The 25,876-nt window shown below is 25.6% G+C and overlaps 12 protein-coding genes across 12 annotated transcripts, besides 26 other annotated features; 5 read left to right on the plus strand and 7 right to left on the minus strand.

Annotated features, from left to right (window-relative positions):
* Window positions 1-171: 171 nt before the first annotated feature.
* Window positions 172-268: a sequence feature (AT_rich).
* A 175-nt stretch (window positions 269-443) lies between these two features.
* On the plus strand, window positions 444-1,034 carry CMU_038990 (uncharacterized protein; the record flags this gene model as incomplete). Its single annotated transcript, XM_002139145.1, has 1 exon — window positions 444-1,034. One exon carries the CDS (start codon window positions 444-446, stop codon window positions 1,032-1,034), a length of 591 nt encoding a protein of 196 aa, XP_002139181.1.
* A 96-nt stretch (window positions 1,035-1,130) lies between these two features.
* Window positions 1,131-1,416: a sequence feature (AT_rich).
* A 258-nt stretch (window positions 1,417-1,674) lies between these two features.
* Window positions 1,675-1,739: a sequence feature (AT_rich).
* Window positions 1,740-1,819: 80 nt separating this feature from the next.
* On the minus strand, window positions 1,820-3,118 carry CMU_039000 (Ulp1 protease family, C-terminal catalytic domain-containing protein; the record flags this gene model as incomplete). The annotated part of the gene is made up of 1 exon (XM_002139146.1): window positions 1,820-3,118. The coding sequence occupies one exon, from the start codon at window positions 3,116-3,118 to the stop codon at window positions 1,820-1,822; it is 1,299 nt and encodes a 432-aa protein (XP_002139182.1).
* Window positions 3,119-3,752: 634 nt separating this feature from the next.
* Window positions 3,753-4,157, plus strand: CMU_039010 (Cofilin / actin-depolymerizing factor 1 protein, putative; the record flags this gene model as incomplete). The annotated part of the gene is made up of 1 exon (XM_002139147.1): window positions 3,753-4,157. One exon carries the CDS (start codon window positions 3,753-3,755, stop codon window positions 4,155-4,157), a length of 405 nt encoding a protein of 134 aa, XP_002139183.1.
* A 257-nt stretch (window positions 4,158-4,414) lies between these two features.
* On the plus strand, window positions 4,415-5,992 carry CMU_039020 (ATPase, AAA family protein; the record flags this gene model as incomplete). Its single annotated transcript, XM_002139148.1, has 1 exon — window positions 4,415-5,992. The coding sequence occupies one exon, from the start codon at window positions 4,415-4,417 to the stop codon at window positions 5,990-5,992; it is 1,578 nt and encodes a 525-aa protein (XP_002139184.1).
* Window positions 5,993-6,169: 177 nt separating this feature from the next.
* On the minus strand, window positions 6,170-6,556 carry CMU_039030 (40S ribosomal protein S10, putative; the record flags this gene model as incomplete). Its single annotated transcript, XM_002139149.1, has 1 exon — window positions 6,170-6,556. One exon carries the CDS (start codon window positions 6,554-6,556, stop codon window positions 6,170-6,172), a length of 387 nt encoding a protein of 128 aa, XP_002139185.1.
* A 323-nt stretch (window positions 6,557-6,879) lies between these two features.
* Window positions 6,880-7,698, minus strand: CMU_039040 (uncharacterized protein; the record flags this gene model as incomplete). The annotated part of the gene is made up of 1 exon (XM_002139150.1): window positions 6,880-7,698. One exon carries the CDS (start codon window positions 7,696-7,698, stop codon window positions 6,880-6,882), a length of 819 nt encoding a protein of 272 aa, XP_002139186.1.
* A 9-nt stretch (window positions 7,699-7,707) lies between these two features.
* Window positions 7,708-7,730: a sequence feature (AT_rich).
* A 76-nt stretch (window positions 7,731-7,806) lies between these two features.
* Window positions 7,807-7,835: a sequence feature (AT_rich).
* Window positions 7,836-7,877: 42 nt separating this feature from the next.
* Window positions 7,878-7,941: a sequence feature (AT_rich).
* A 131-nt stretch (window positions 7,942-8,072) lies between these two features.
* Window positions 8,073-8,125: a sequence feature (AT_rich).
* A 292-nt stretch (window positions 8,126-8,417) lies between these two features.
* Window positions 8,418-8,499: a sequence feature (AT_rich).
* Window positions 8,500-8,533: 34 nt separating this feature from the next.
* Window positions 8,534-8,591: a microsatellite.
* Window positions 8,592-8,772: 181 nt separating this feature from the next.
* Window positions 8,773-8,830: a sequence feature (AT_rich).
* Window positions 8,831-8,888: 58 nt separating this feature from the next.
* Window positions 8,889-9,175: a sequence feature (AT_rich).
* A 166-nt stretch (window positions 9,176-9,341) lies between these two features.
* Window positions 9,342-9,368: a sequence feature (AT_rich).
* A 90-nt stretch (window positions 9,369-9,458) lies between these two features.
* Window positions 9,459-9,479: a sequence feature (AT_rich).
* An 82-nt stretch (window positions 9,480-9,561) lies between these two features.
* Window positions 9,562-9,604: a sequence feature (AT_rich).
* Window positions 9,605-9,848: 244 nt separating this feature from the next.
* Window positions 9,849-10,826, plus strand: CMU_039050 (uncharacterized protein; the record flags this gene model as incomplete). The annotated part of the gene is made up of 1 exon (XM_002139151.1): window positions 9,849-10,826. One exon carries the CDS (start codon window positions 9,849-9,851, stop codon window positions 10,824-10,826), a length of 978 nt encoding a protein of 325 aa, XP_002139187.1.
* Window positions 10,827-10,866: a sequence feature (AT_rich).
* Window positions 10,867-11,040: 174 nt separating this feature from the next.
* Window positions 11,041-11,105: a sequence feature (AT_rich).
* Window positions 11,106-11,165: 60 nt separating this feature from the next.
* Window positions 11,166-11,400: a sequence feature (AT_rich).
* Window positions 11,401-11,491: 91 nt separating this feature from the next.
* Window positions 11,492-13,864, minus strand: CMU_039060 (uncharacterized protein; the record flags this gene model as incomplete). The annotated part of the gene is made up of 1 exon (XM_002139152.1): window positions 11,492-13,864. The coding sequence occupies one exon, from the start codon at window positions 13,862-13,864 to the stop codon at window positions 11,492-11,494; it is 2,373 nt and encodes a 790-aa protein (XP_002139188.1).
* Window positions 13,028-13,050: a sequence feature (AT_rich).
* Window positions 13,408-13,431: a sequence feature (AT_rich).
* Window positions 13,865-14,056: 192 nt separating the features above from the next.
* Window positions 14,057-14,087: a sequence feature (AT_rich).
* Window positions 14,088-14,196: 109 nt separating this feature from the next.
* Window positions 14,197-14,236: a sequence feature (AT_rich).
* On the minus strand, window positions 14,223-15,791 carry CMU_039070 (uncharacterized protein; the record flags this gene model as incomplete). Its single annotated transcript, XM_002139153.1, has 1 exon — window positions 14,223-15,791. One exon carries the CDS (start codon window positions 15,789-15,791, stop codon window positions 14,223-14,225), a length of 1,569 nt encoding a protein of 522 aa, XP_002139189.1.
* A 227-nt stretch (window positions 15,792-16,018) lies between these two features.
* Window positions 16,019-16,048: a sequence feature (AT_rich).
* A 51-nt stretch (window positions 16,049-16,099) lies between these two features.
* Window positions 16,100-16,158: a sequence feature (AT_rich).
* Window positions 16,159-16,181: 23 nt separating this feature from the next.
* On the minus strand, window positions 16,182-17,612 carry CMU_039080 (uncharacterized protein; the record flags this gene model as incomplete). The annotated part of the gene is made up of 2 exons (XM_002139154.1): window positions 16,182-17,446; window positions 17,531-17,612. 2 exons carry the CDS (start codon window positions 17,610-17,612, stop codon window positions 16,182-16,184), a joined length of 1,347 nt encoding a protein of 448 aa, XP_002139190.1.
* A 297-nt stretch (window positions 17,613-17,909) lies between these two features.
* Window positions 17,910-17,961: a sequence feature (AT_rich).
* Window positions 17,962-17,970: 9 nt separating this feature from the next.
* On the minus strand, window positions 17,971-23,547 carry CMU_039090 (uncharacterized protein; the record flags this gene model as incomplete). The annotated part of the gene is made up of 1 exon (XM_002139155.1): window positions 17,971-23,547. The coding sequence occupies one exon, from the start codon at window positions 23,545-23,547 to the stop codon at window positions 17,971-17,973; it is 5,577 nt and encodes a 1,858-aa protein (XP_002139191.1).
* Window positions 23,548-23,983: 436 nt separating this feature from the next.
* On the plus strand, window positions 23,984-24,706 carry CMU_039100 (uncharacterized protein; the record flags this gene model as incomplete). Its single annotated transcript, XM_002139156.1, has 1 exon — window positions 23,984-24,706. One exon carries the CDS (start codon window positions 23,984-23,986, stop codon window positions 24,704-24,706), a length of 723 nt encoding a protein of 240 aa, XP_002139192.1.
* Window positions 24,707-25,173: 467 nt separating this feature from the next.
* Window positions 25,174-25,232: a sequence feature (AT_rich).
* A 372-nt stretch (window positions 25,233-25,604) lies between these two features.
* Window positions 25,605-25,637: a sequence feature (AT_rich).
* Window positions 25,638-25,876: the final 239 nt, after the last annotated feature.

Genomic DNA, 25,876 nt, shown 5'->3' on the forward strand with positions numbered 1-25,876 from the left:
TTTTTATTAGTAGAATGTACTTTTTTTCTAATTCCTACTCTTTAAAAGTAAAATTATTCAAAATTACTATGGATGTTAACGTTAATAGAATATTCATATAAATAATGGAATTGATCTAATATTAGTTCAAGTATTAATTTATTTCAGTATATCACGTCTTGAATATTTGAGATTTTATAGATAATTGTATAAATTACTTAAAAAATTATTTTTATTATTATATTAAAAAATATCCCATTATATTTAGTATTAATTAAATTTTTAATAAGCTTGACGTATTTTATACTACCCTTATAAACAATACAACATTTCTAATATGACTATTTATACCGCCCAAAAGATTCCACGCTCAAGATATGGAACTATTGGTATTAATTTCTAATATAAATGTTTATAATGGAAATTCTTAAATTACTCCTTCAATAACAAAAGTGTATGACTTAATGATTAATTTGATCCCTTTATATTATTTACTTTTTATCATCTTAAATTTATGCAGTATTTCAGTTTATTCAGCTCCCACTCTATTGGGTGCAACAGTAACTCAATACTTTTCAAATGCTTCTTCTAATTTCTGCTGGAATAACTTTAGTGAAAAATTTTATTTACCAGTAGCTCCATCAAATTATAATACTCCTAATGCTTTACTTTTACAATATGGTATGACTAAACTAGAAAATGGTAGTATGGGCACTTTGTCATTAGTTCTTTATCTTTATTGTGACTCAAATTGTGAATGTAAAAATGTCTCTGTTAATCCATATATTTTATATAATAACTATTCAGTCTATATACCTTTTGAAAGTGCTAATAAAAATCCATATACATGGAAAAATAATATAAATCATCTAGCTACATTTAATTGTTTAATAACCTCATCTTTTACAACAGATATCTCTGGAAATGGTTCTTCTATATATATAAATCTTTCTAATCCCCTTGAATGCATTGGTAATAATTTATCAATGTTTACATTAGCAATTTCGTTTGTATCAAGTTGTCCAGTTTGGGTAGATATGAATATATATATATAGACAATTACTTTATAACTTAATGCAAGTATATGTTTGTACTTATTTTAAAAAATTACTATGATATTTCATAAGTAATAACCATCTTAAAATACCTTGTTTATTAATATTTTATAATAAAATATTTTTATCAAAAAAAAAAAAAAAAGAAATAAAGGATTATTAGTACTACGATTTAAATTTCAAATAATAAAATTTAAGAAATAAATTAAATAACTTATTTAGGTAAATATTAAAGATATTTATATATTTTAAACTAATTCTTATGATTATATTGTCTTGTTTAAAGTTAATTATTTGATATTTTACTTAGATTCAAAGTATTTTTCATATTAAAAGTAAACTATATTCTTATTTATTATTTTAATTAGCATTTTTATATATTGAATTTCCATAATTTTATTACTTAATATACATTTAATTACATATGATTGGTATTATAAATACAGTGGTTTGGAAATGCCTTTGTTCTTAATAAATATATCTAAAAGTATGTATATGAAATATACTTTTTAATTGACCTCAAAACTAAAATGAATTGTTCAAATCACAAATTATTGTTTATTTATCAAGTATAATGTTTAGATGTTTGTATTAATAATTCATTTATATGATTTTGATTATTAAAAAAAGCGACTTTCTCTTAATAAAATAAAAATTATTGAAACTATTTTTATTTCTAATATACTAATTAATAAAGATAAAATAGAATTGTTAAGGTAACTTATAAACAGAAATAATTATAATAATAAAACTAGGAAATTTTGAAATCATTTCTATATTGTAAGTTATTGAGCACTGATATAGCCATTTATACATTGAATAAGCATTTTTAAGCGGAGTTCATCTGTATTGTAACTAACAAAATCAAAGCAGCGATTATCACTTAGGCATTCAGCAAACATACAAGTGAAAACACCACAATCAGATCCATTATTTTGTTGTGGTACTCTACCCTCATAAGGTAAAAAAATTAACTTATGTGGATAAACCTCTTTCTTTTTGTCACTATATTCATCAATTATATATTTACTTATATTCTCACAAAAATTAATAGAAATCTTTTTATAACATGAATTTGCTTGATCTGATCCACCTAAAGAATCAAAATATTGTATATAATGGTCTTTTAAATTCACTAATCCTAATGTCCAGTGAACTTTATTTACATTTATAGGTAAAATTATTATATCATAATCAAATAAGTCGATTTCCCTTCTTTGAGTCCATCTAGATACATTTTTATAACAATAACCATTTGAATTACCATCATTCATTAATTTGCTAAAAAAGAAAGTATTCCATATCCATACTTTAGGTTTATTTGTATTATTAGAAGAAAATGTTTTTTCAAATAAGTTAGACCTATCTTGTAGGAGTGCCATATAAAAATTTATTACCTCATCATTAAGCCATTGAGCCGGTCTTAAGCATTGGATTAAAGCTATAGTTAAAGTTAAATTAGTTCTTTTATGTTCTGCAACTATTTTGGATGATGGATATTCACCAGATAAATATGTCAAAGCTTTATTATATTCACCTGGTTCTAGTCCCATTGGAGATTTCATATTATTACTTTCTATCAGAATATTCTCTTGCTGATAGTCATCCTTTTCAGATATTTCTAAATCCCCATATACAAACTGTTTAAAGTCATTTCTTTCATTATCTAGATGCTTCTCACATACAGCTAGGTTATATAATTGTCTATCCAAAATTTCCAAGTGATCATTTCTCTTTCTTACATACTTAAAATATTCAAGGGATCTTTTCAAGGAATCATTTTCATTCTTATTATAAACAAAACGATTTTTTGGTAGCCATCCATTTTTGGTACTTTCCGATAAATTTATAGATGGGCTGCTGGTATCATAATGTATTAGCTGTGTATCTATTAATATATTCTTCGTATCAATACACGAATACAGTGCCTGTTTACCTTTTATATATGGAAGATTATCCAAATTAAAAGATGCTACAGATTTATTCTTACCAGTGGTGCTTAATAAAATATGTTGAATAAGTAAATCGCTATTAGCCATAATTCTTGATGGTAATGAATCCTCCTCCCACCTTCTTCTCCTCATATCTTATAAATATATAGAATACATGTATAATAAGCTTATGGTAAATTTTATAGGAATTCGAAATTTTATTAAGTCAATGAATTATAAAAATAAATAAAGGGCGCCCTTTGGCGCCACAAGGCTTAGAATAAAAAATTTACTAGCTCTATTAATACTTTTTCTTTCCATCTCCTTTAAATTCCCAATATTATATTAAAAATAAGGGGAGGTATTACTAATTAATATAGTCAGGAGATATACTTACACCTTTATAACTATTCCAGTGTGAATATACAAGGATCATTTAGTAGGTCGTTAGAAATTCATGAGTTATAAATATTGAGATAAAACGGTACAAATATCTAAAATAACTTTTGAAAAAAAAAGTCAATAAGATTTCCTGAGTTTCTGTTAATAGACTAAGATACTTGAGGTCCTCTATTACGTATAAACTCAATTTAACTAATAATTATCCAGGAATACATTATGCGCCTTATAATAATATATAAGGAGACATACAAATAATAAAAATCATACGTCTAGAAAATATCTACATGTATATAAGATATTAGAAGGCATCTTTGTAATATACCTCTTAAGGGAGATATTTATTTCAATAAACCGTGTATTAACCATTTTAGAGAAATACTGAGCTATGTCATCTGGAGTAATTGTGGATCCTTCATGTTTAGAAGCATTTCAGATGCAGAAGATAAGAAAGAAACATCGTTACATTCTCTACAACTTGTCTGAAGACTACCAGAACGTAGTACTATATAAATCTTCTTCTCCTGAAGCAACTTATGAGGAATTTTTAGCGGATATTCCCGATTCTGAATGTATGTATGCTACTGTTGATCTACCAGGTCCCAAAGGTCAAAGTTCGAAACTAATATTCATAATGTACACTCCTCAAGCAGCAAGTGTAAAGGATAGAATGGTGTTTGCTTCTTCAAAAGATGGTTTTGTTAAAAAGTTAGAGGGTGTGCATGGTAAATTATTACAAGCCTCTGAGAAATCTGATCTTTCATTTGATAGTTTAGTAAGAGAGTACTTTTAGGTAGCTAATACTATCACTAACTTGATAGATAATGAATCGAGAACCTTAATAGATAGGTTTATATGATGTAGTTAATACTTTGGACCTATTTAATTTGGTTTTTAACCACTTCCTAATAATATTATTTGTATTATGCACTTTGGAGCCACTTGAATTTTAGATTATCTTCCCCCTTATCCCTCTTAAAGTGGGAATGGAGTTATTGATTTAAATTTATCACAACACATGATTTAACTTGTAATCTCTTTTTTTTTCTAATGGATGAAATATTAAATAAGTCACTTGAAGATATCCTCAGTAGCAATTCTATTAGTACTAGAGTCAAGCAGAGGATATGCTGGCAAAAATTATGTGAACATGTATCACAAAATTGGGCAGATTTTGATACTCCTTTAACTAAATTATTATATATTTTATGTACAAATGGGTATATTAATTTTAAATGTGAATCTTTACTTCATAACAATAACAATCCTTACTATAAAGAGGAATCGGTTTTGGTAGAATGGTCCGAACTTAAAATGAATTATGATGAAGAGTCACCAAAATTTAATAGAGAATCTAGATCAGTAGAAAATTTAGGAGTTTTGAACCATATTGAGGAGATTTTTATGTCAGAAAGTAAATTATTGGAGAATTTACGTCAACGTTGTAAGATCAGTGAACTAGAAGAATTATTTCAATCACAAGAACCAAATTTATATCATTATGTTTTAAAACAAAATAAAAATAATGCGAATTCTTGTAAGAATAATATAATGAAACTTGCAAGTCCTGGATTTAGTACAGGTCTTAAGGAATTGGCAAAAAGTAATCCAGATAGTAAATTATTGTTGACAAACAAGAAAGATTTACATGATGAAACTAATAAGGAAAATTGCAATAACTCAGAAGTAGAAAAATTTTTAAAACTTTTAAATGGTAAAGTGAAATCAGAATATATTGAATGGGTTTTAAGTATAAGAATAAGACCAAAAAGTTTGATCAGTGAGAATGATGTAATTGGCTTACAGGAGGTTAAGAAGATGTTAAGAGATAAAATAATAAATCCAATTCAGCGTCCAGATTTACATATTGGATTACATTCTGCACCTAGAGGAATACTATTATTTGGTCCCCCAGGGACAGGGAAGACAATGTTAGCAAAGTGGATAGCTAATGAATGTAAAGCTACATTTTTTGATGTCTCCCCTGGCAGTATAATGAGTAAATTTTATGGTGAGACTGAAAATATTATAAAGGCTCTATTTTTAATTGCAGAATTTTCGTCACCCTCAATTATTTTTATAGATGAAATTGATAGTATTTTTAGTAAAAGGAAAGAGAAAGATGATGATAATAATATAAGAATTAAAAACCAATTTTTACAAATGATAGATGGAGTACAGAGTGATATGTCTAAAATTGTAGTAGTTATTGGAGCAACTAATCGTCCAGATATGTTGGATGATGCTGCTTTAAGACGCCTAAGTAAACGTGTATTAATTCCTTTACCTTGTATACAAAGTAGGATAGGTCAAATAAAATATCTATTGAATTCTAGTACTTATAATGGATGTAAACTTGATGATAATCAATTAGCTACTATAGGTAATTTTACAGATGGTTGGAATGGGAGTGATATAAAAAATCTTTGCGTTAAAGCTGCAGAATTTTCTTATGATGAGACTATTGAAAAATATGGAGGTATAAACTTGGTTCCAGATGTAAAGTCATTTCGTTCTATATCAATACATGACTTTGATAAAGCTCTAAAACTTGTAAAACCAAGTTATAGTAATTCTAAAGGTACACTGAACTTCCAAGAGTGGTCAGATATGTTTGGAGTAATTTAAATGAAAGATAATATTTCATTTAAGAAATTCCTGTTTAGATCTATTATTTGAACTAAACTATTATTTCTAGACATATACTTATATACCTAAATAAAGTATAATCAGGTGATCAACATATTTTGTAGAAAGCTAGTTTTAGATTATACTAACATATCTATTAACATTACTATTTATAAGTTAATGGTGCTGTCTACTTCTTCCATACCCACGTAATGTATGACCTTCAGATCTCCCTGGTCGATCTATTGTCTTTTTTGTATGAGTTGCTGGGAAGACAGATGCTGGAAGATCTAAGTAACGACGTAAATACTCAATACCCTCATCTGTTAAGAAATAATAATTATGTTGCCATGTAAACTTCTCAGTTACTACTTCCTTTGATAATAAAGATCTCATTGTTAACATAACCTGTAGGTTTGAGATGTCTAATTCTGAATGTCTAAGATCATTAGGGTTTTTATGTACCACAATTACACCTTCCTTAAATAAATATGAGTAAATAGCACGTTGATTTTTCTTAGGTACCAAAGATGCTCTAGAACCACATACAGCATAAGATGACATTGTATATTATTAAAGGTAAAAAGGGATAGGAAAGAAAAGAATTTATTAAATGTAAAGACCACAGCCTGTCGCACTAGAGACAGATCTGTTAAAATCATTTGAGTTTTCTTGGCTCTCTAGTCAATAACTAATAGTGAGACAGTATTAGCCGTATATAGAATATAATAGAATAATACCTCACTAAATATAAGAATATATATAGCGCCAATTATATCTTTGACAATATTAGTCTTATATTTTTAATAGTATACTTGTAATCTTAAAAAAGTTTAATTTCATCTAATTATAAGTAATGAACATATAGATACTATAATATCTTTTTTTTATTTCCTCTTGAATTTATTTATTAACTTACTAATGTGTGACTTATGTTTTGATTGATCTATGTTATGCAAATTATAACCAATAGCATCTTGCTGATAATACTGAGATTGAACAGATTGAGTTTGATCTACTTTATTATAAGGTGGTATTATTTGCTTATATCTACTTGGATGTAGAATCTGACCTTGTTGGAATTGTGAAAAGTATAAATGTATTGGTGTTAATTCTGCATCAGGAATATTAGAATAATATGTAGGTGGAGGAGCTCTAGCTGTAATAATGAAATCTAGTGCCATTTTCCATCCAGGATCAGCTATTCCTTGTGCAGTATTTACAACATACCACTTTGTACGAATATCAATTTCAGGGGGTAAGTGACAAAGTTCAAGAAGAGCGGCAAGGTCTGCTCCAGAATAAGGCCAAGAATCTGATTCAGAACCAAATGTATTAAATATTACACAAAACAAACTTGTACTTAACTGTTGACTATGCAATAATCCACGTAATTCATTACTTACAACATCTAAGACATCTCTATTATTTTCAAGTAGATTTACAACATAGACTATTGCTCTTACATTTATTGATGAGTAGAGTATTGGTAATAACATACTACTAATAGCTTCATGACCTGATACATCCCATATATATAGCTTTTGATTATTATAATTAATTCTTTCGAAGTTTAAGCTTTTTGTAGGTTCAAAAGTAGGGATATTAACAAAGTTACTTGTATAACTTGAATATAATAAAGTTGTTTTACCTGAACCTTTTGGACCCGTAAAAATTACATTTAAACCTGTTTTGAATAGCTTCATATACTGTAGTATATATTTAAATATAAATATATGGAACAAGTATTTTTATATCTTTATATTACATGACAAATATCATTCTCAAGGTACTAACCACCCATTAGCGCCATCTAAATTTATTGATAAATATTATAATTTAAGTATTAGGTATTTTTTTGATAAAATTGTCACTTTATGTACAGATTTTAAATATTTATTTTATTATTAAATTAATAAAAATAATACTAGAAATCTAATTATAAAAAACTTGTATCTGTAATTTTCTTTTAAACCCCAATATTTTTTTATACACCACAAATAATTAATTTAACCATTAAAACAAATATCTATTGCCATTTATTGTAAATATTATTCTCAAAATATTTACCTTTACTATGTAATAATATTTATTATTTTAATTTTGTTAAATAAAATCATATATTCTTAAAAAGTCTAATATCCAAATAACCATAACCATCTAAAAAAATGCATGCATGCATCCATGCATTTATAACTTAAATATTTTTTTTTTCCTGTCTATTTCTTTTAGTATTTATCACTGTTTTTAGAAATATATACAATTTTGTAATTAATATGGACAGATAAATATGATACTATTCTATAAATATTTATTTAAGTCATTTCAATCATTAAATTCTTCTTGTTATTAAATGATTTCATAAAACCCAGCTTGTTTAAATATCCATATAGATATATTAGAAAAAACTCTTTGTATTCTATACTAAAATTTAATATATATAATATTTCATTTACTTAAACTCAATTTTTCTTATAAATTATATATATACTAATTATTGAATTAATGTTTCTACATGTTTTTTTTACTAAGTTTTATAAAATATATTTATATATTTACTATAAGTAAAGATTATATATATATATATATATATATATATTACAGTTATAACCAATTAACTATTATAATTTGTGTTATCGAATTACTAATTTTGTATATTTTGTATTATTGAACCTATTTTAACAATAACAATATATATTATCAGCTTACAGTTGTTAATATTAGGAAAATAGTACTTTAATTAAAAAGAAAACCAAATAAACTTATAAATACCTTCAGTGTAATATAATATATTAAAATATAAATTATGTCTTTATTTTCTTTATAGTTTTAAAATTTGATATGCTTGAAATATTATTTTGAAAAGATTTAATAATTACAAAATATCTGATAATCCATTATTAATTAAGAAAGTAAAAAATTTATATTTTTATATTCAATAACAATATTTTTGATTCATTAAAAATTTTTATAAATTTTTATTCTGATAATATAAATAAAACTTTATAATTATAGTTATTAAATATTGATTTAATGTATAATCATTATAGGACTCAACATGGAAAATTAAATAACACTAGTTATAATATCCTTAAAAATTATTATATAATATTTCTTATATATATTAAATAGAAATAATATTTAAAAACTAAATTTATTTATAACATTGTAAAATATTATATACAGGTTTACCCAATATTATAGTCTATTAATTAGCCAACTTAATTTTCCAATAACTGGGAATATATAACAATTCCAATAGATATAGATATCAATATTCTAATAATATATGAATATTATACATAAAATATGGTATTTAATTAAGGAGCTCATAATATTATATTGTGAGATTATTATTATATTTAATTTAATAATACCATGATAGAATATATTTACAAATATTTAGATATCCATATTTTATAATATTAGATATTTGTGATCTTAATACAGAATTATTTAGACCAACAATAATTTATTAATAATATATCCTACATATAGATCTGGAATGTTATTCTATTTGACTAATAATATTTTGGTTACAAAGTTAGACTGATGTCAGGTATATACTCTATTTTAAATTATTTATTAAATTTTTTTATAGAATAAATAAAACAATGAACTTAGAAAAAAAAGTTACAAACAATTTTCCCTATACAAATTTTAATACTTAGAACAATTGTTTACTAATGGTAATATAACCATTTCCTCAATTTTCTACTGAAATTTAATATACATTGAAAAAATAGATTTCAGATTTACCATTTTTGAGCGCCAGAGACACGAACGGGTATCGATTACATGTAAGAGTAAATTATTAAGTTAGAAAAAAGGAAGTTGGACCGAATTTCACAAAGAAATGTCAGGGAAAAACTCTTTACAATATAATGCCGAAAAGCAGGCTTTAATGGAAGTGGAGATTTTAGCAGCTCAGGAATCTAAAAGACTAACTGAGGAGATGTCAATAAGGTTCACATCAGATAATACTGAATTAAGTAGTAATTTAGAGAAAAGAATTGAAGGAGAAGATGCTTCATTAGCCTCTGTTGAATCTTTTTCGAAAGAAATAATTGAAAAAAATATGAATGAAGATAGTAACAGAATAAAGGGAGAAGAAGTTGAATCTAATATACCAAGGACTGAACATGGTATGGAAGAAAATCAAGGTGAGAATTATATAGGGGTTGAATCCAAGAATAAAATTCAAGAAAATAAAGATTTTACAAGAGAAGAAGATTCTATAAAGAATTTAGAATCTGAAACTGAAGTTCAGAAAGAAGTACATCCTAACAATGAGATTGAAGAAAATCCAAATGTAATAAATTCTTGGGATGAGGAATTAAAATTTAAACAAGTCGAGAGTAGAGAATTTAGTCATGCAAATACAAATGTGGAATCCATATTTAAGATTCCTACAAAAGTTATTTTGGATGATATTGGTGAAGAAGAAAACTTAAATATGAATGAATATCACCAATCATCTATACCATTTAAGCATGAGGAGGATGAAGTAGCCACTGCAAATATCGTAATTGAAAAGAAAAATTCTGAAATTCAAATTGAAGAAGAGTTATATCACTCTTCTTGTCAAGATAATTTATATGAATTTACTAAAAGTTTTAGAGAAAATTTTAACCAAATGTTGTTACATCAAAAGGAGACTATTGATGAATACAAAACATATTGTGTTACATATAATGAAAATATAACAAAAGCAGTTACAAAATATGCAGATAAATTACACGAAAAATTAATGAATATTACGGGTTTTCATGATCCTGATGAATGTCAAATTTGCAAGGAATTCCAACATCAAGACGTACCCTTATTGAATTAGTTATTAATATTAATATTAAAAATAAATAATAAGAATTTTTCTAGTGAAATTTATTGACATTTACAAAATAAGTAGTGCAGTTAATTATTATTGTTAATAATTTAGAGTAGATGCACTTAAGTTTATTATTGTTTAGTATAGTATATTACTTTCTAAATATATCAAATTATTGAGGAAATTGTAATTTATATTATTTTAAGCTCCAAATGAATAGAAATTATTATCTAAAAATTTTAAATTAAAATCTTTTATTATTTGAAGAAATTTTTTTTTTTTTAAGAGGCTAGAATATTATTAAAATATTGAGAATAAAAGAGAATTAGTATTATATTTCACTTCAAATATACTTAATTTTATATATAATTTATAATAGTATGAAATCTATTAGTATATAATTCGTATAAATCTTTCATTTATAAGTGAAATTTTAATTATTTTAAGTAATATGAGTAATTAATAATTTTCTTAAACATAATTTAATTTAGACATTTTTATTTAAGATAATTATCTAAGATAATAATTAGTTGAAAAAAATTAAATACAAATTACTAAGATATTAAAACAAAATTAATTTGACAAATACATTTACTAAATCTCTGTATTAGAACTCTTAAAAACTATACTTGAATATTAAGAAAGAGTTCTTATCAAGAAATTTCGCAACTTTATTGTTCATATATTAATTTCTGATCAGAAGAAACTTCATCTAAAATTGCCGTATCAACAATAGGAGGTTCAAAATCTGTTGCTTCCATTGTAGCAAAAAGTTGACTAGAAATTAAACTTATATCACCAGCAGTAGCCTGATCTTTTATTTGTTTCTGAAATTGTTGCCTGATATCATTAGCATAATCTGAGTTAGTCATTCTAAGCTTTTTACCTTTACTTAGAAGCTCATTCATTACAAGACCATGCTTTTTTGCAACATCACTATCAGCTAATATTGCTCCAATTTTCTTGATTTTTTTACTAAGTTGTTTGGAATTATCTACCATATTATTCTGTCTAATAATATTTTTGCCTGAAATATATCGTTTGATTTTAGGAATATTTAATTCTGGTAAATTATCTAAGGATGCAACAATTGAATGTGAATAAGATTGTGAAGCCTTAGGGTTCATTCTACGTAATAATTCCTCACGTCTCTTAAGAATTTCAGGTGAAATTTTCCTTTTACCAGAGTCATTTGCTGAGAAAACTGAAGGGCTTCTAATAGGAGATGATAAATTCACTATATCATCATAATTAACAGGGCGAGGTGGTGAAATAATTGTTTTTTTAGGTATTACTTGGGATTCACCTTGTATAGGAGATAAAGTTGAAAATGATTCTTCATATGAAAAATCTTTATTCAATTCTTCATATACCTTAACAGATACATTCCAACAAAAGAATCTAATAGAATCTAATGGAGTTACAATATCTGATATAATACCATCCTTATTAATTTGATGAGTTTCAGCCAAAGTCAAAATACTTTTATCTAGTATATATTGTTTTTTAAGAAAATATGTACAAGTTTTAAACATCATTGAACCACTACCTCCAACAAAGTATTTAACTAAATTTTCTTCTGAAAGATTTAATACAGTAGCTTTATTATTTATATTTGGCTTACTTTGTTGAATAATTGCTTTAATTTCCTTTAATCTAGATTGTTCTAATTCTTTCACTGTTGTAAAAGGATAAACAATATTACTATTTGCCAAAAACCAAGGTACACTATTATTTATTTGGTTATCATTATTGTTCAGAGAATTATTAATGTAAATGTTATAATTACTAGTATTTCCAGACAAATTTGAAAGATCTGTATTATTAGAGAGTAAATGAGAACCTCCAGGATTAATATGTCTATCTATTCCCATATAATAAAGAAATATAATTGATTGTCTTAAAGGTAATTGAAGACCTTGATGACATATAGGAGCAACATCTATATCATTCTTAAATTGTTTCTTAGTATTTATAGTTAACATGTCTTCAGTATTAATATACTTCCAAAATGAAAAACAATGATCAGATAAGGTATAAGCTGCTCTTATAAATAATAATTGTTTCTTAGATTCCTTATTTATATCAATAAATTTTGTCTGTAATTGTAGTAAATTTATCTTTTGTAAAGGACTTATATCAGTCAAATATCGAAATGTCAAGTAAACTAAATTATTTATTACTTCTAAATCATTTATAATTCCATCTAAATTTATAAAATATAAAAAAACCATCCTATATACTTGGATAATCCAAAAAGGATCTAATGGACTTTCTCTAGAAATATTGTTTTGATATTCTATTATACATCTTTGAAAAATATTTTGAGCAAATTCCCTTATATATTGAGTCTTTATACTTGGTAAAAATACCTTAAACCTATCCAGAATTTTTGTTAAAGAATGACTTAATGAAATATTTAAATTAGATATAGCTGGACTAGAAATAGCATTATTATTATTTCCTTCATTTTGTAAATCCAATAATTCCATACAAACTTGAATTCTATCGCAACTTTGTAATAATTTCCTATATGCACTAGTAAATATTGTTGGTAGCCTATTCGAATGTTCCATATCTACTTCTGTATTATAAAATAATTTATTATTATCATAATCCTCTAAATTATAGCGAAAAATATCACTTTTTTTAGCTAAATTTGGACAAGAAAAACCAAGAATCCTATCACGCAATAAAGCTGCTATAGATCTAGGACAATTTATCCCATAAAATTTACCTTCATCATATATTTCAAAAGATAAAGCTAGACCAATAATAGTTCGTTGAAAACTCGTACTCATTAGACATAAATCAACATCTTGTTTAATCTCCAAATTATTAACAAGAGTAACCAGAGATTCTGACACTTCTGTATATGTACATGATATCAATGCTAGAGACTTTTTAGAGGGAACTAAACATTCGTCTATAGCTAAGTTGACAATATCCTCGTGCTCAACACATATACAGACTGATAATAACAAAGAAAATATACAGAAACGACAAAGATTATTTATCAGATTATTCCAAAAACAAAAAGACATTGCCTATAAGTTTAAGGCTCCATTTCTGCATTATATTTCCAAATTTATTGTCAAATATATCAAACTAGGCAACAGTAAGACACATTCGAGCGCCAGCAAAATATTTGGAGTCTTTGGGGTTAATATTATTGCATGCAACGTAAACTAGATTCTAATTTCTCAATATAAATATTCAAAAACCTCATATATCACTAAATATTAAATATAATATAAAAAAATATTTCACTACATATTCAATTTGTAGAAAAAAAGTTGTAATCTTTAAGCTTAGCTCTATATAACAAACTAACAAGTACCTATTTGAATAATTACTAATTCACTTTTTGTACTCCAATTTATATTATTAAACTAAATAAATTTATTCTATAAATTCTTCATTAATTACCTTATCCCATATATTTAAGTTATCTTCATTATTATTATCTAAGTCTATTATATCAATACTTATTGATTCACCATCTGTATCTTCTTGATTTTCTACAATCTCTTCTTGTATAGCACGAATTTTCTGCCGAATATCATCTATTGATCCTCCATTATCTATATAAGTACTAGGAGTTTCCGGTTTTAATGTGATTAAATCAGAAGAATTATTTCTATGAGTATTTTGTAAATCACTAAAATGCTTATTTACAATCTGCCTTGCTTGAGCTCTAGTAAATTTAGAAGGAAGTTTTCCAGTATCATCTATAAACCCAAAACTAAGTGTATGAGCACATGCTTCTTCAACAATTGCAATTCCCATCTTTTTACGTAACTTAAATCTTTCTAAAAGAGAATATTTTATACAATAACGCATCATAGATACAGGATCTGTACGATATACAGTATATTGAATCAAATCAGATACAAATGCAGATTTAAATATTGGTTTCTTTTTAAAACCGGATCTTAGTAGTAATTCATTTGCATATATCATATATCTTGCAGCTCTAATAATAACAAATAATTTTTCTATATAATCCGGTCTTTTGTGAGCTTGAAAATGATGAAAAATTTGTACAATTGAAAAAAATGCATTTGTAACATATTTTCTAGCTGTATCTGCACCAATATGTTTTTTTTTCTGATATAAATTATCAATTTTTTGAATATAAGTCTCTACTAAAGGTTTAATACTAACTTTATTCCTAAATTCTTTCTTTTCCAAACATGTATTCATAATATTGCATATAGATTCAGTATGAGGAACAATTTGATCATCACTCCACATATTAACAGCTTGATTACAGTAGTGTATTTTAAATTTACTATTAGAACCAATTGAATATAAAGAAGCACCAATCAGATCTTGAAGAGAGTAGCTTGCTAATAAACCATTAATATAAGGACGAATTCCCTGATACATACAATAAACTAATTCTAAATAATATGGAGTTGATAATTCTATAATATCAATAGCATAACTAAATACTCTTTCTAAAGGATCAATAGGTAAAATAGTTAGATCACTATCTTGAACAAGTATGGGCATCCTTTCCTTTGCAGTCATTAAATAACGCCATCTATGCCAAAGCCAGTATAGATAACGACGTCGTAGTTTTCTAGCTTTTTTCTGCCTTTCTTGTAAATAGGTTTTCTGAGTTGGTATATGAAAACGGATATTGTTTACGAAATTATATAATGTAATATGCATATCATCGCTATTAAGACCATAACGTAAAGGTCCAAAGGAATTTGTTTTTCTATAGACTAAATGTCTTGTGTAAACATATACTAGACCATATAAACATGAAGAAGATGTTCTTTCATGCCTAGGAACTAATCCTGAGTATTTACTATAATAATGTACTAAATTTGAAGCTTTATTTTCAAGTTGTTCATTTAAGAATTCTTCTTCTGCTGTTTGTGGGCTACTTATACTATCTATCTGATAAAACAGATACAATAGAATAGTAATATAAACAACATACCATCTTAATTTCATTATTTCAAAATAACAGTAGCCTATTGAAAAAAAGAACCTTACTTATGATGCACAGTATACGGTTGTAAATTTTTACGTGAAGGTATCTTATCCGCGTAATTTATTTACATGCAAGTTTAAAGAATTTATCCAATTTGTATTCTATAATTAAGAATTAATTTTTATATAGAAAGTCAAAAAAAATGACATTTCCACTATTTCTATTATTTCCAATTTTGTTTTTGGTGATATTTACAAAATTAAAAATAATAAAAAATGTGACATGAAAGTATTAATATAAGTACATAAGTAAAAGTTAATATTTACACAATTTATTTAAGATATTATAAACTTTTTTTTTAAATTATATATACATTTGTAAATATTACTTATTAGTTAACCTCAATTATTTCATAAAAACTTTAAATCTTTATTTCCTTTATTTGAAATTGAGAGAAAATTTAGATCTTCTATAACAGGAACAGGTTCTATCTTCCCCCTATATTTCTTCTTATCAGATTCTCTAATTGGTGGAATAGATTTAACTCTTTCAGGTACTGTCTCAACATCTAATCCTGCTAATTGATCCAAAGTTTGCATTTGCATCCTAGAAAGACTTGAAACTGGGATTATTACATCTAATCTAGGACTTTTAAGAGATTTTCTAAATTCCCCTGAAGTAGGATCTGTTATTTTTTTATAATATGCAATCTCTTCTTTTACTTTATTCTTCATAGTATTTTTAACCTGATAATGAGTAAAAAATTCCTTTTCTAATTCTAGAGAAATAGGTAGACCAAGAGTTTGACCATAAATATCCATAAGATTACACTCACAAATTGTACTCTTCTCACATTTACAATTTAAATTTAAAGGATATTTATTTAATGATTTGTTATAAGCCTTTGGAACTTTATCTAGACTCTTCATTCTTTTTAATGCATTAGCTACTAATTCTTCTTTTTTCAAATCTATACTTCTATTTACATCCATATTTTCCAAAGACATTTTTTTCTCTTTGTTTATTTTAATTTTATCACTCATTATTTGTAATTCATTTGGAACCCCTAAGTAATTCTTTGAACCAGGAACAATAGTACCTATTCTATTCCTTAATCTACTTTCATATAAAGGTAATTTCATTTCTTTCCTTTTATATTGCTTGTTTGTTCGTTTATAATTAGTTTTATCTAAATCATATTTGAATAGCATATTTATAGCTTTAACAGCAGCTGCATAATCACCAAGTTTTATATAGTTTGAATCTTTATTTAAATCCTCTTTATAAAGAAAACTTTCTGAATTCAACCTTTTAATAAATAAATCTACTTTATCTCTTGAAAATAAAATAGATATAGCTCTCATACAAAAATATTTTACAGCTTCTGAAATAGATATATTTCTCACTTGATATTTATCTTTTAAATTTGTTATTGGAACATACAAATCTTCGGATATTTTAAGTACAGTCGTCTCAATTTCCAGTTTGGAGTCTTTAATATCTAATAAAGTAATAAATGTTTCAAGACAATTTGTAAACATACTCTGAGGTGTCCCATTTGATTTCTTATATATAGAAAAGAATTCTTTTGGTAGATTTTTAATAATAGAAGTAGATGATTCTGATAATATTAAAAATGTTTCTAATTCAAGACTACTCAATCTATTCTTATTAGCTTCAGTAAATATCTTATACTAAAAAAAAGGTAAGAATTGAGAATATTTTCGTAAGAGTAATTTCTTCTATAATTACTATATACGTACCTTAAGTAGAGGGTATAAAACCTGGAGATAACAGAAGATCAATAGAATAAAATTACCTACTAATTTTCTTTTCTTCATTTAAATAATAAATGCAATATTCTTGGCATATTACTTCTAGTATCTATATATTTATTGTCTTATTAAACTTCTGAAGTTTTTGCATGGGAAGTTTTGTAAGAGAATGACTAAACCCACCTAATACAAAACATATAGGTATCGGATATCAGGCGGTATATAGATTTTAGCAGCTTATAGTGTAATATTAATTAGATTTGAAGAATTTTGTGGTATACATAATTAGATAGTTTAAAGGATATGGGGAAGAATATTTTATGCAACTTTCTATTATATACAAAATATTCAATAATCCCTAAGAAATAAATATAGATAATTACATAAATTTCTTCTATATAATTAATTTAATAAAGTAGCCTGATTAACAGATTATATTAGGAGATTTAACAAGCTGTTGAATTTCTCTGCACTTGTAATTTATATATTTGAGACTTTCGTACAAGGAAATTTTCACATACTTTTTATTTATATTTTTTACCTTACTAGAGAATAATACATTAGGATTGAGAGTAACAATTTCATCTTTTAGGAATTTTATTAAGTTATCAGCTGAATGTAAAACAGTTAATAAGTCATTTAAATTCCACTTCACATGACCACAATATTCAGGTAATATATATGAAATAAACTCTGTATATTGTTGAAGATATTCAGAGCTATTAGTATCTTGTTCATAATCTTGTTCATAGTATTGAAGTTTCTGATCTTCAGATTTACTTATAATTTGCATTTCCATATCATACATAAATGCAAATTTTATACTATCTATATTTTGAGAAGAGTTAATAAATAAAATTATGTTATGACTAGAGATACCACAAAGAAGTGGAAGGCATAACTCACTTTTATCATGTCTACATTTTGAAGAAGATTTCCAAATAGATATAAAAGTACGAACAACTGCTCCAAAAATCTGAGCTACTTTATTTTTGATTATATTCTTAGTGTGCTTGTCTAAAGTACTTTCATAATTGGAGAGGATATTTTGAAGCCATTTGTACAAAGTAACTTCATTTTCAAGTAATATATAAGCTACCAAAGAATCCAATGGAAGATTCTTAAATCCTAAATATGAATCAAAAAATAGTGGGATCGTTTGAATACTGTACCTTTCACTAATTGAAGAAGGAATCTTATATTTTATCCTTTGAGATCCAAAACTAAAAATAGAAACATAATTTTTGTGAATAAAAATATTAGGTTTTAGAGAGTTTTTCCTGAACGTATTTGAGACCCCTGAAATTTCTGCTAGAACTGTAATTCCATTAATAGGATTTAAATTCATAGAATGATCAATAACTTCTGAAAATGAACTACTATAAACCCAGGGAAAGACAATTTTATGATAATTTCGTGAATTTTCTGTTATCCAACTAAGAATAATAAGTCCTGGGGTATTTAGTTTTAATTTTTGATAATTAGAAATTAATTTACATTTGATGTTATAATTATTAGAATTAACTATTTGAGAATATTTATTACAAAAATAATGTAGCTCCAACAAGCTTCTCCATTGATTAATAGAAAGGTTTAAAGATACTGATGATATTCCTAAGTTATTTTTGATAATTACATCAGCCTTAAGTTTTACAAATGAATTTGAATTACCAATTGAGTTAATAGATGCCATAGAATCCGAAATGAAGAAATCAAAATGATACATATAAGCAAGTAAAACTGATTGATATATATTTGAATTATTTATTAGCTCAAGTTGAGATGGTAATAAAGAGTTCGAAAGTATTGGTTGATATTTCATAGATAACTGAAATGCATTATTAGTAATTAATATGGCATTTTCTTCAATAATATTTGTTATAGAAGAATTATCTATACATTGTAAAAAAGTTTTTTTCTCACTATTTAGCTTACTTTTAATCATTTCTAAGTTCTTAATATTACTTCCATAGTCTATTTTTCTTAAGTAAATGATGTTTACTGAATGTTGTAATAGAAAATTAATTAAATCACTAAATTTTAGTTTTGGATAAAATGAAATAACTGCTAAAGTGTCTATAATACAATATATAACTTTTGAGAATATTTGCAAATTTGGTAGAGATTCTGGTAATATGTGTAACCACTTTAGATTACTAGGATTTTTATTTGAACTATTATTAATATTTATATCTAAGCTTATATCCTTGGAGAAATCATTTTTATTGCCAATTTTAGAGAAATAGATATATTTTTTCTCTACTCCACTTCGGTACATATCTAATATTAAATAATCAAATAAATTGTAATCAGGAACATTATTAACAAAGTTATTAAGCTTTAAAAGGAAATTTCTAAGTATATATCTAATTTCCACAAAAATTTTAAAAGCTCTTGAGAATATGAAATTGCCACTCCCAATTAAATTATTTATATTATCTTGTATATCACTCAATTTCTTGTAATAATTATCATAAATATTCATAATATCAGGATACATGTTATTAAGTTCATGAATAACATTTATATCAGGTTTTATATTATTAATTTGTTCAATAATATAAGATATGCCAAGAGAATTCTCAATTATATCTTTCGAAAGATTTATATGGTCATCTTCTGTTAATACTATAGATAATGTAGCTTCAAATTGCACTAATTTACAAGGAGAAATTGTATCAAAAAGTTCTATATCCCTTTCTAAATTATTAATTTCATTATCTGATTCATATGAAAGATCCAAATCTACAATTACTAAATGACTTAAATTCAAATATTCACAAATACCTTTGATAACTTCTAACCATTCCTTATTTTTCCAGTCTGCTGAAAATTTTACAAGTATATTTCCAAGATGAAAATCACAGTGTTGTCTAAACTTTGATCCTCCTGTCCAAAATGTTATTGCTTGAGTAATTAATAAATAAGATATTGATGCTTTAGCTTTAAAATATAATGCCAAATATTCCCAACCTATTCCTTCTGCAATTCTTCTTGATGACTCTAAATCAATATTTTCTATTAATGATAATAAAGTATCAAAGCCTATAGGATAATCTATAGAAGGAACTTCTGAATTTTTCAATGAATCTTTTGAATTACTAATAGTCATATTTTCTATGGTGTAAACTCCCATACTTTCTTGCTTAGTAATACAAAGATCCCTATATATAGAGAATGGATCTAATAATTGTCCTGGAGTTTCTTGTTGATTAGATATGTCTTTGCTAACTGTTGATGTGCTAACTAAGGGATTGACAAATTCTTGGATCTGTATAGTAGGATATAAGAATGAATCGAAATGATATTCACTATTTTGTTTGAATATTTGCAAAATTGTAGGAACTAGTGGAACCTGAAGATTATTTGAGTCTGGTAATAGAAATTTCTCTTTAAACGTCCTCACAGTTTTAAAGTAAGAAGAAGTGCTAAATTCTCCTAACTGAAGTGTAACATAAGCAAGTGAACTGCTGGAATAAACAGCTTTAAGAACTACCAATTTTTGTATATTAGTTGTATCATCATATTCAATTAATTTAGTATTACCCCTATTATCATTATCCCCTATATTATTATTTTCATATATGAATATCTCAGGTAAATATGAGAAGTTGACAATTTTAACAGGATTACCAATATGTTTATTTCGTATCCTTCCAAATACAACACCATTTGACAAGTACTCGTATTCATCTATATTTCCCTTAAAAAAATCTAAGGATGTTCTTATTACTATATTATCAGCTAATAAAAAAGTATTGTAATGTCTTGATTCTGAGACCCCATTACCCTTATCTAAATATTTAGTTCCTGAGATATCCAGATCTTGATTCCCTACTACATTGCAGTCTAAAATTGTAAATATCTCCGGATCTACACAAAAATCATTAATCACAATTTGATTTGCTACGAAGTTATCTGGTAAATTCATCATAAATCCACTCTTATTATATACTCTCAGATTCACTTGGTATTCTGATGGTATTGTTAAAAAAGAGACACCCCTATAGGCTAATTGCAATATTCTGTAAGTATTACACTCTAAAGTATTAATGTCAACACTTTCTTCTTCATCTCTATATTCTAATTCAACAAAAGTAACAAGTTTTCTGTATTTTGTACATAATTTTGAAGCCATTATAGATTTCTTATGTAGAGCTCCTTCCATATCTATATTTCTAAAGTCTGTCAAAATTCTTTCAACAATATCACTTAATTTTTTATTTCCCATGCATGTTGCATATATATTACAAACTATTCCCAAACTCTCTAAAGAAACTAAATCATTAAAATTAAATTCCCAAAACCCACGACATTCCTCATAGAGTTGTTCATACTCTGTTTTAAGTGCAAAACGGTTTGAAGATAGTATTATAGCCTTAACAATAATTTCACCTCGAATATTCTTTAAATTAGACTTGTATAAAGCTCTATGCAAACACAAAGCAGCAGATACCGATTTATTATCAGAGTATGTTAGTATTGGAGGCATTAAAGCTAATAATCTAGATTTCTCAAATTCAGAGTACAGTAATTTCATAACATCTTCTGTTACATTCAAACTATAATGTAAATTACATACTTTCCCATCTAAATCAGTCAAATCCTCTCCTTTACTCCATCTTTCAAATGATTTTCTACTACACACACTGTAAACTTCAGATTTTATGACATTTAGCCTCTTAGTTAAATTGTTTATTCGATTCATATAGACTCTCAAAGAACTAAACTTTCCTAGAATGTTCTCAGAAAATCTAGGAGCCACATTCTCCAAAATATATGAAATTATACTTATTAAAAATACAATATCCTCTTTGAGAACATGTTTTAAATTTAAAAACTTATTTATTTGATATCTTTGCTCATTATAAAAATACTTTTGCAAACCATTCTCTTTAAAATTTATTCTATATCTTGTACATAAAAAAGGATCATTTAGAAATGATTTCAAATCAGAAATATTACCTGTATTTCCACTATTAATCTCTGAAGTAGATGAAATTATCTGGAATTTATTAATATCAAACCTTAACCTGTCTTGAAAATATGCGAATATAATATTTAAATCCCTTTCCTTATCATTATTTATAATATCTAATGCAAATCTACAATCTAACAAAATACTTACAAAATCCAAGTTACAGTGGCTTGCATATTTTGAAATTTCAGTTCTTCCTGAAAGATTTTGATTAACTTCTGAACCTCTAGTCCAATAAATCTCCATTAAATTTAATAATGATAAGGATAAACTTATCAAACTCATGTATGACTGAAATATAAGACTTAAATTAACATTTGAATTAGAATTTACATCAATTAACCTCCCTTTCAATTCTGAAAATAAACTTTCCATTTCATTCAAAAGCCAAGCTAATGAAGAAACATTTGTATCTAAAGTTGTTATATACACCATATATTTCCCTAAAAATGGAGAATTCCAGTTATAATCGACTATTCTATCATTATAAAGAGATTCAATAATATCTTTTCTAGTTAATAGAACTATAGGTATTGGAGAAATCTTTATTTTTCTTGAAGAGTTTATTAATCTATAATTGTTCCTATATAATTGGAAATTGTTCTTCTCTTCAATATCATCAGAAAGCTTGAAGACTAATATATAAATCTTTTTATCCATATTTGGACATCTTAAACGTTTACATTCTTTAGCCAGGATTTCCTTATTTTTATTTCTACTTAAAGCATTACAATCATACAATAACTTCAATTTATCTGATTCCTTTTCCAGAGTATTGCATTCAAATTCTAATATACCTACTCTATTGTATCCTGAATCTAATGAACAATTATACAATTCACTCTTCAAATCATTAAGTTTACATACACTAGATGTAAGTTTCACTTTAGCTCTTATAGTCTCCCTTTCTTCAGTATCAGTTCCATAGAAATCTAAGCAAAAACTTCTACTAAATAAAAAAGATGCTATTAGAACAAAAGTGAGGATTCTTCTTTGAAATTCCAAACTACCCATATCAGCCATTGAAGGTAAATAACCTGAGGTTGCAAGGTGAAACCCTAAATTACAATATATAAGCGAACCAATAGCGCTAAAATATAATACCCTGTAAGATAGGATGGAGAGGAAGATTTTCTTTCTTATTTATTGGATACTTAGAAAAGAACACATTGACAGATTATATAGAATAGAACTAATATTTTTTTAATTACCAAGGAATATTTCACTATACCTTGTTTTTTTAACTAACAACTGCCTTTTTTTTCAGTGGAATTACCAATAATATTAATATGGTATTGCATATATCTCCAAAAATCTGGAAGTATTGACTTATATTTATTGACATACTAATCTAATTTAATATTCACTAATTCTAGTCACATCTATACAATGTATATCAGCGAGTATACCCTTTGTATCGAGCGGAATTTTATATAAAAGGCTTATATACACTTGAAAAATGTTCGAAGACTATCAGGAGGACTTTTTTTGTGAAAATATTGAAGACTATACCATTTGTACCTTCTGTAAATATGATAATATGTTGATCAAAATAGAAAATTTACATGAGCATATACTGAGGGTGCATAATTTGAGTACTGGAAATATAGACCAAAACTTATTACAAGAATCTATGAGAATATTAAAAGAAAAATATTCACTTAAATCAATTATAAATCTTAGAAGGGAACTTTCTCCTGATAAACAACGGGAATTTTATAATGAAGTAGGAAAGGATTTAAGTACTTTGGAGGCTACTGAGCTGACACGAGCAGCAATCCTAACATTTCTAGAAGAATATAAAAAGAGAATTATAACTATATTTAATCCATATATTAAAGTAAATGATATTCCAGCTAATAAGTTGAATAATTATCTTGATCCTAGTGAAGGGGTATTCTATTTATTTGCTTTAATAGATATTGCAAAGGTAGAAGATATTACAATTTATATGTTACTTGCTAGAACATGGGATTGGTTCCAGGATGATGAGGATTTAAAAAGAGGTATTGAGGAGATCAAAAATAAAATTTTAAAGAATACGAACAATTCACTTTATAAAAAGGCTTCTAAATGTATTTCTAAAGGTAAATTAATTTTATCAACAATGCTTGGAAGTGTTAAGGAATTACTATTTCTATGTCACCTAACAAAAAAAATTATCAAAAGGCAATGTATTTAAGAGCTCAAAATTCTATTTTTACCAGGAATTGTGTAACAAATATTAAAGTAATTTGCTAATTTAATTTTCAAGTCATTTATTAAGTAATATATCTGAAAAAAATCATAGCTAATACTATTTCAATAATACTATTTAGTAAATATAACTTTCTCTTTTCTCTACTTTAGAGCCTTATTCAAATATATTCCACTATGAGATTTTTTCACATTTATTTAAGAATTTTATGAAATTTTCATTAACTTTTTGAATAGCAACAGTTATTACTCTTACTCTTCTAGCTATTATACACCTTTCAGCTTTAGGTATAATGAAGTTCATTACTTTTACAAATTAATATCTCCTTAACTCCAGTATCCCTTAAAAGTTCTTTATATTTTGAATAAATATATGGTTCTTTAATTGAGATATTCTTAATTGATTATCCAACTTCACATTCCAATTCTGGGAGGATATTTCAATCTTTTTTGAATAAAATTATATTCATATATTTTATGTAGAATATTTAGATTAATTAAGAAATATTTAAGTACTTTAATAGACTCAAGATATATTCTTCTTAATTTGTAAACTTCAGAAAGACTAATAATAGGTACATATTTATTAACATGCAACTTTAATCTAGTATATGGAAATATAGATCCCTAGATATTTCAGAGTAATATATAATATATTTAGTTAGAAATAGATGTCTTTGTTCTATCTCATTAGTATCTATAAATACTATTTCTTCTATATTCAATAGAGTAATCATTACTTTACTTCCTCTGCATTTTATTCTATGATAATCATCTGTAGGTTGCCTTGTTAACAAGTACAAACGTCCCAAGCTTTCATTCCATATTATGAAACCATGGTGTACTATTATTATCACAATTTACATAATAAATAGATGAAAATGAAATTATTATTAATTTTGATATTATTTATAATAGTGCTAAACTATTTTATTTCAAATTAAACAATTATATATCTAAGTTTTCAGGAAGGGTACCATTAATAAATAGGGTGTCACATTTTATGATGTACTATGAGTATTAGGTAATAGAAAAAAGTGATTTCATATAATCTAGTTGTATAAAGTGAAGATAGTAGTGTAAATTTTGTCTCTAATAAACTAAAAATGTATTTATTTTGATAGATAGAGAATCAATGCACTTTTTTGATTAAAAT

The sequence above is a fragment of the Cryptosporidium muris genome, genomic scaffold (genome assembly GCF_000006515.1).
Source record: "Cryptosporidium muris RN66 scf_1106632373453 genomic scaffold, whole genome shotgun sequence".
Taxonomy (NCBI): Eukaryota; Apicomplexa; class Conoidasida; order Eucoccidiorida; family Cryptosporidiidae; genus Cryptosporidium; species Cryptosporidium muris.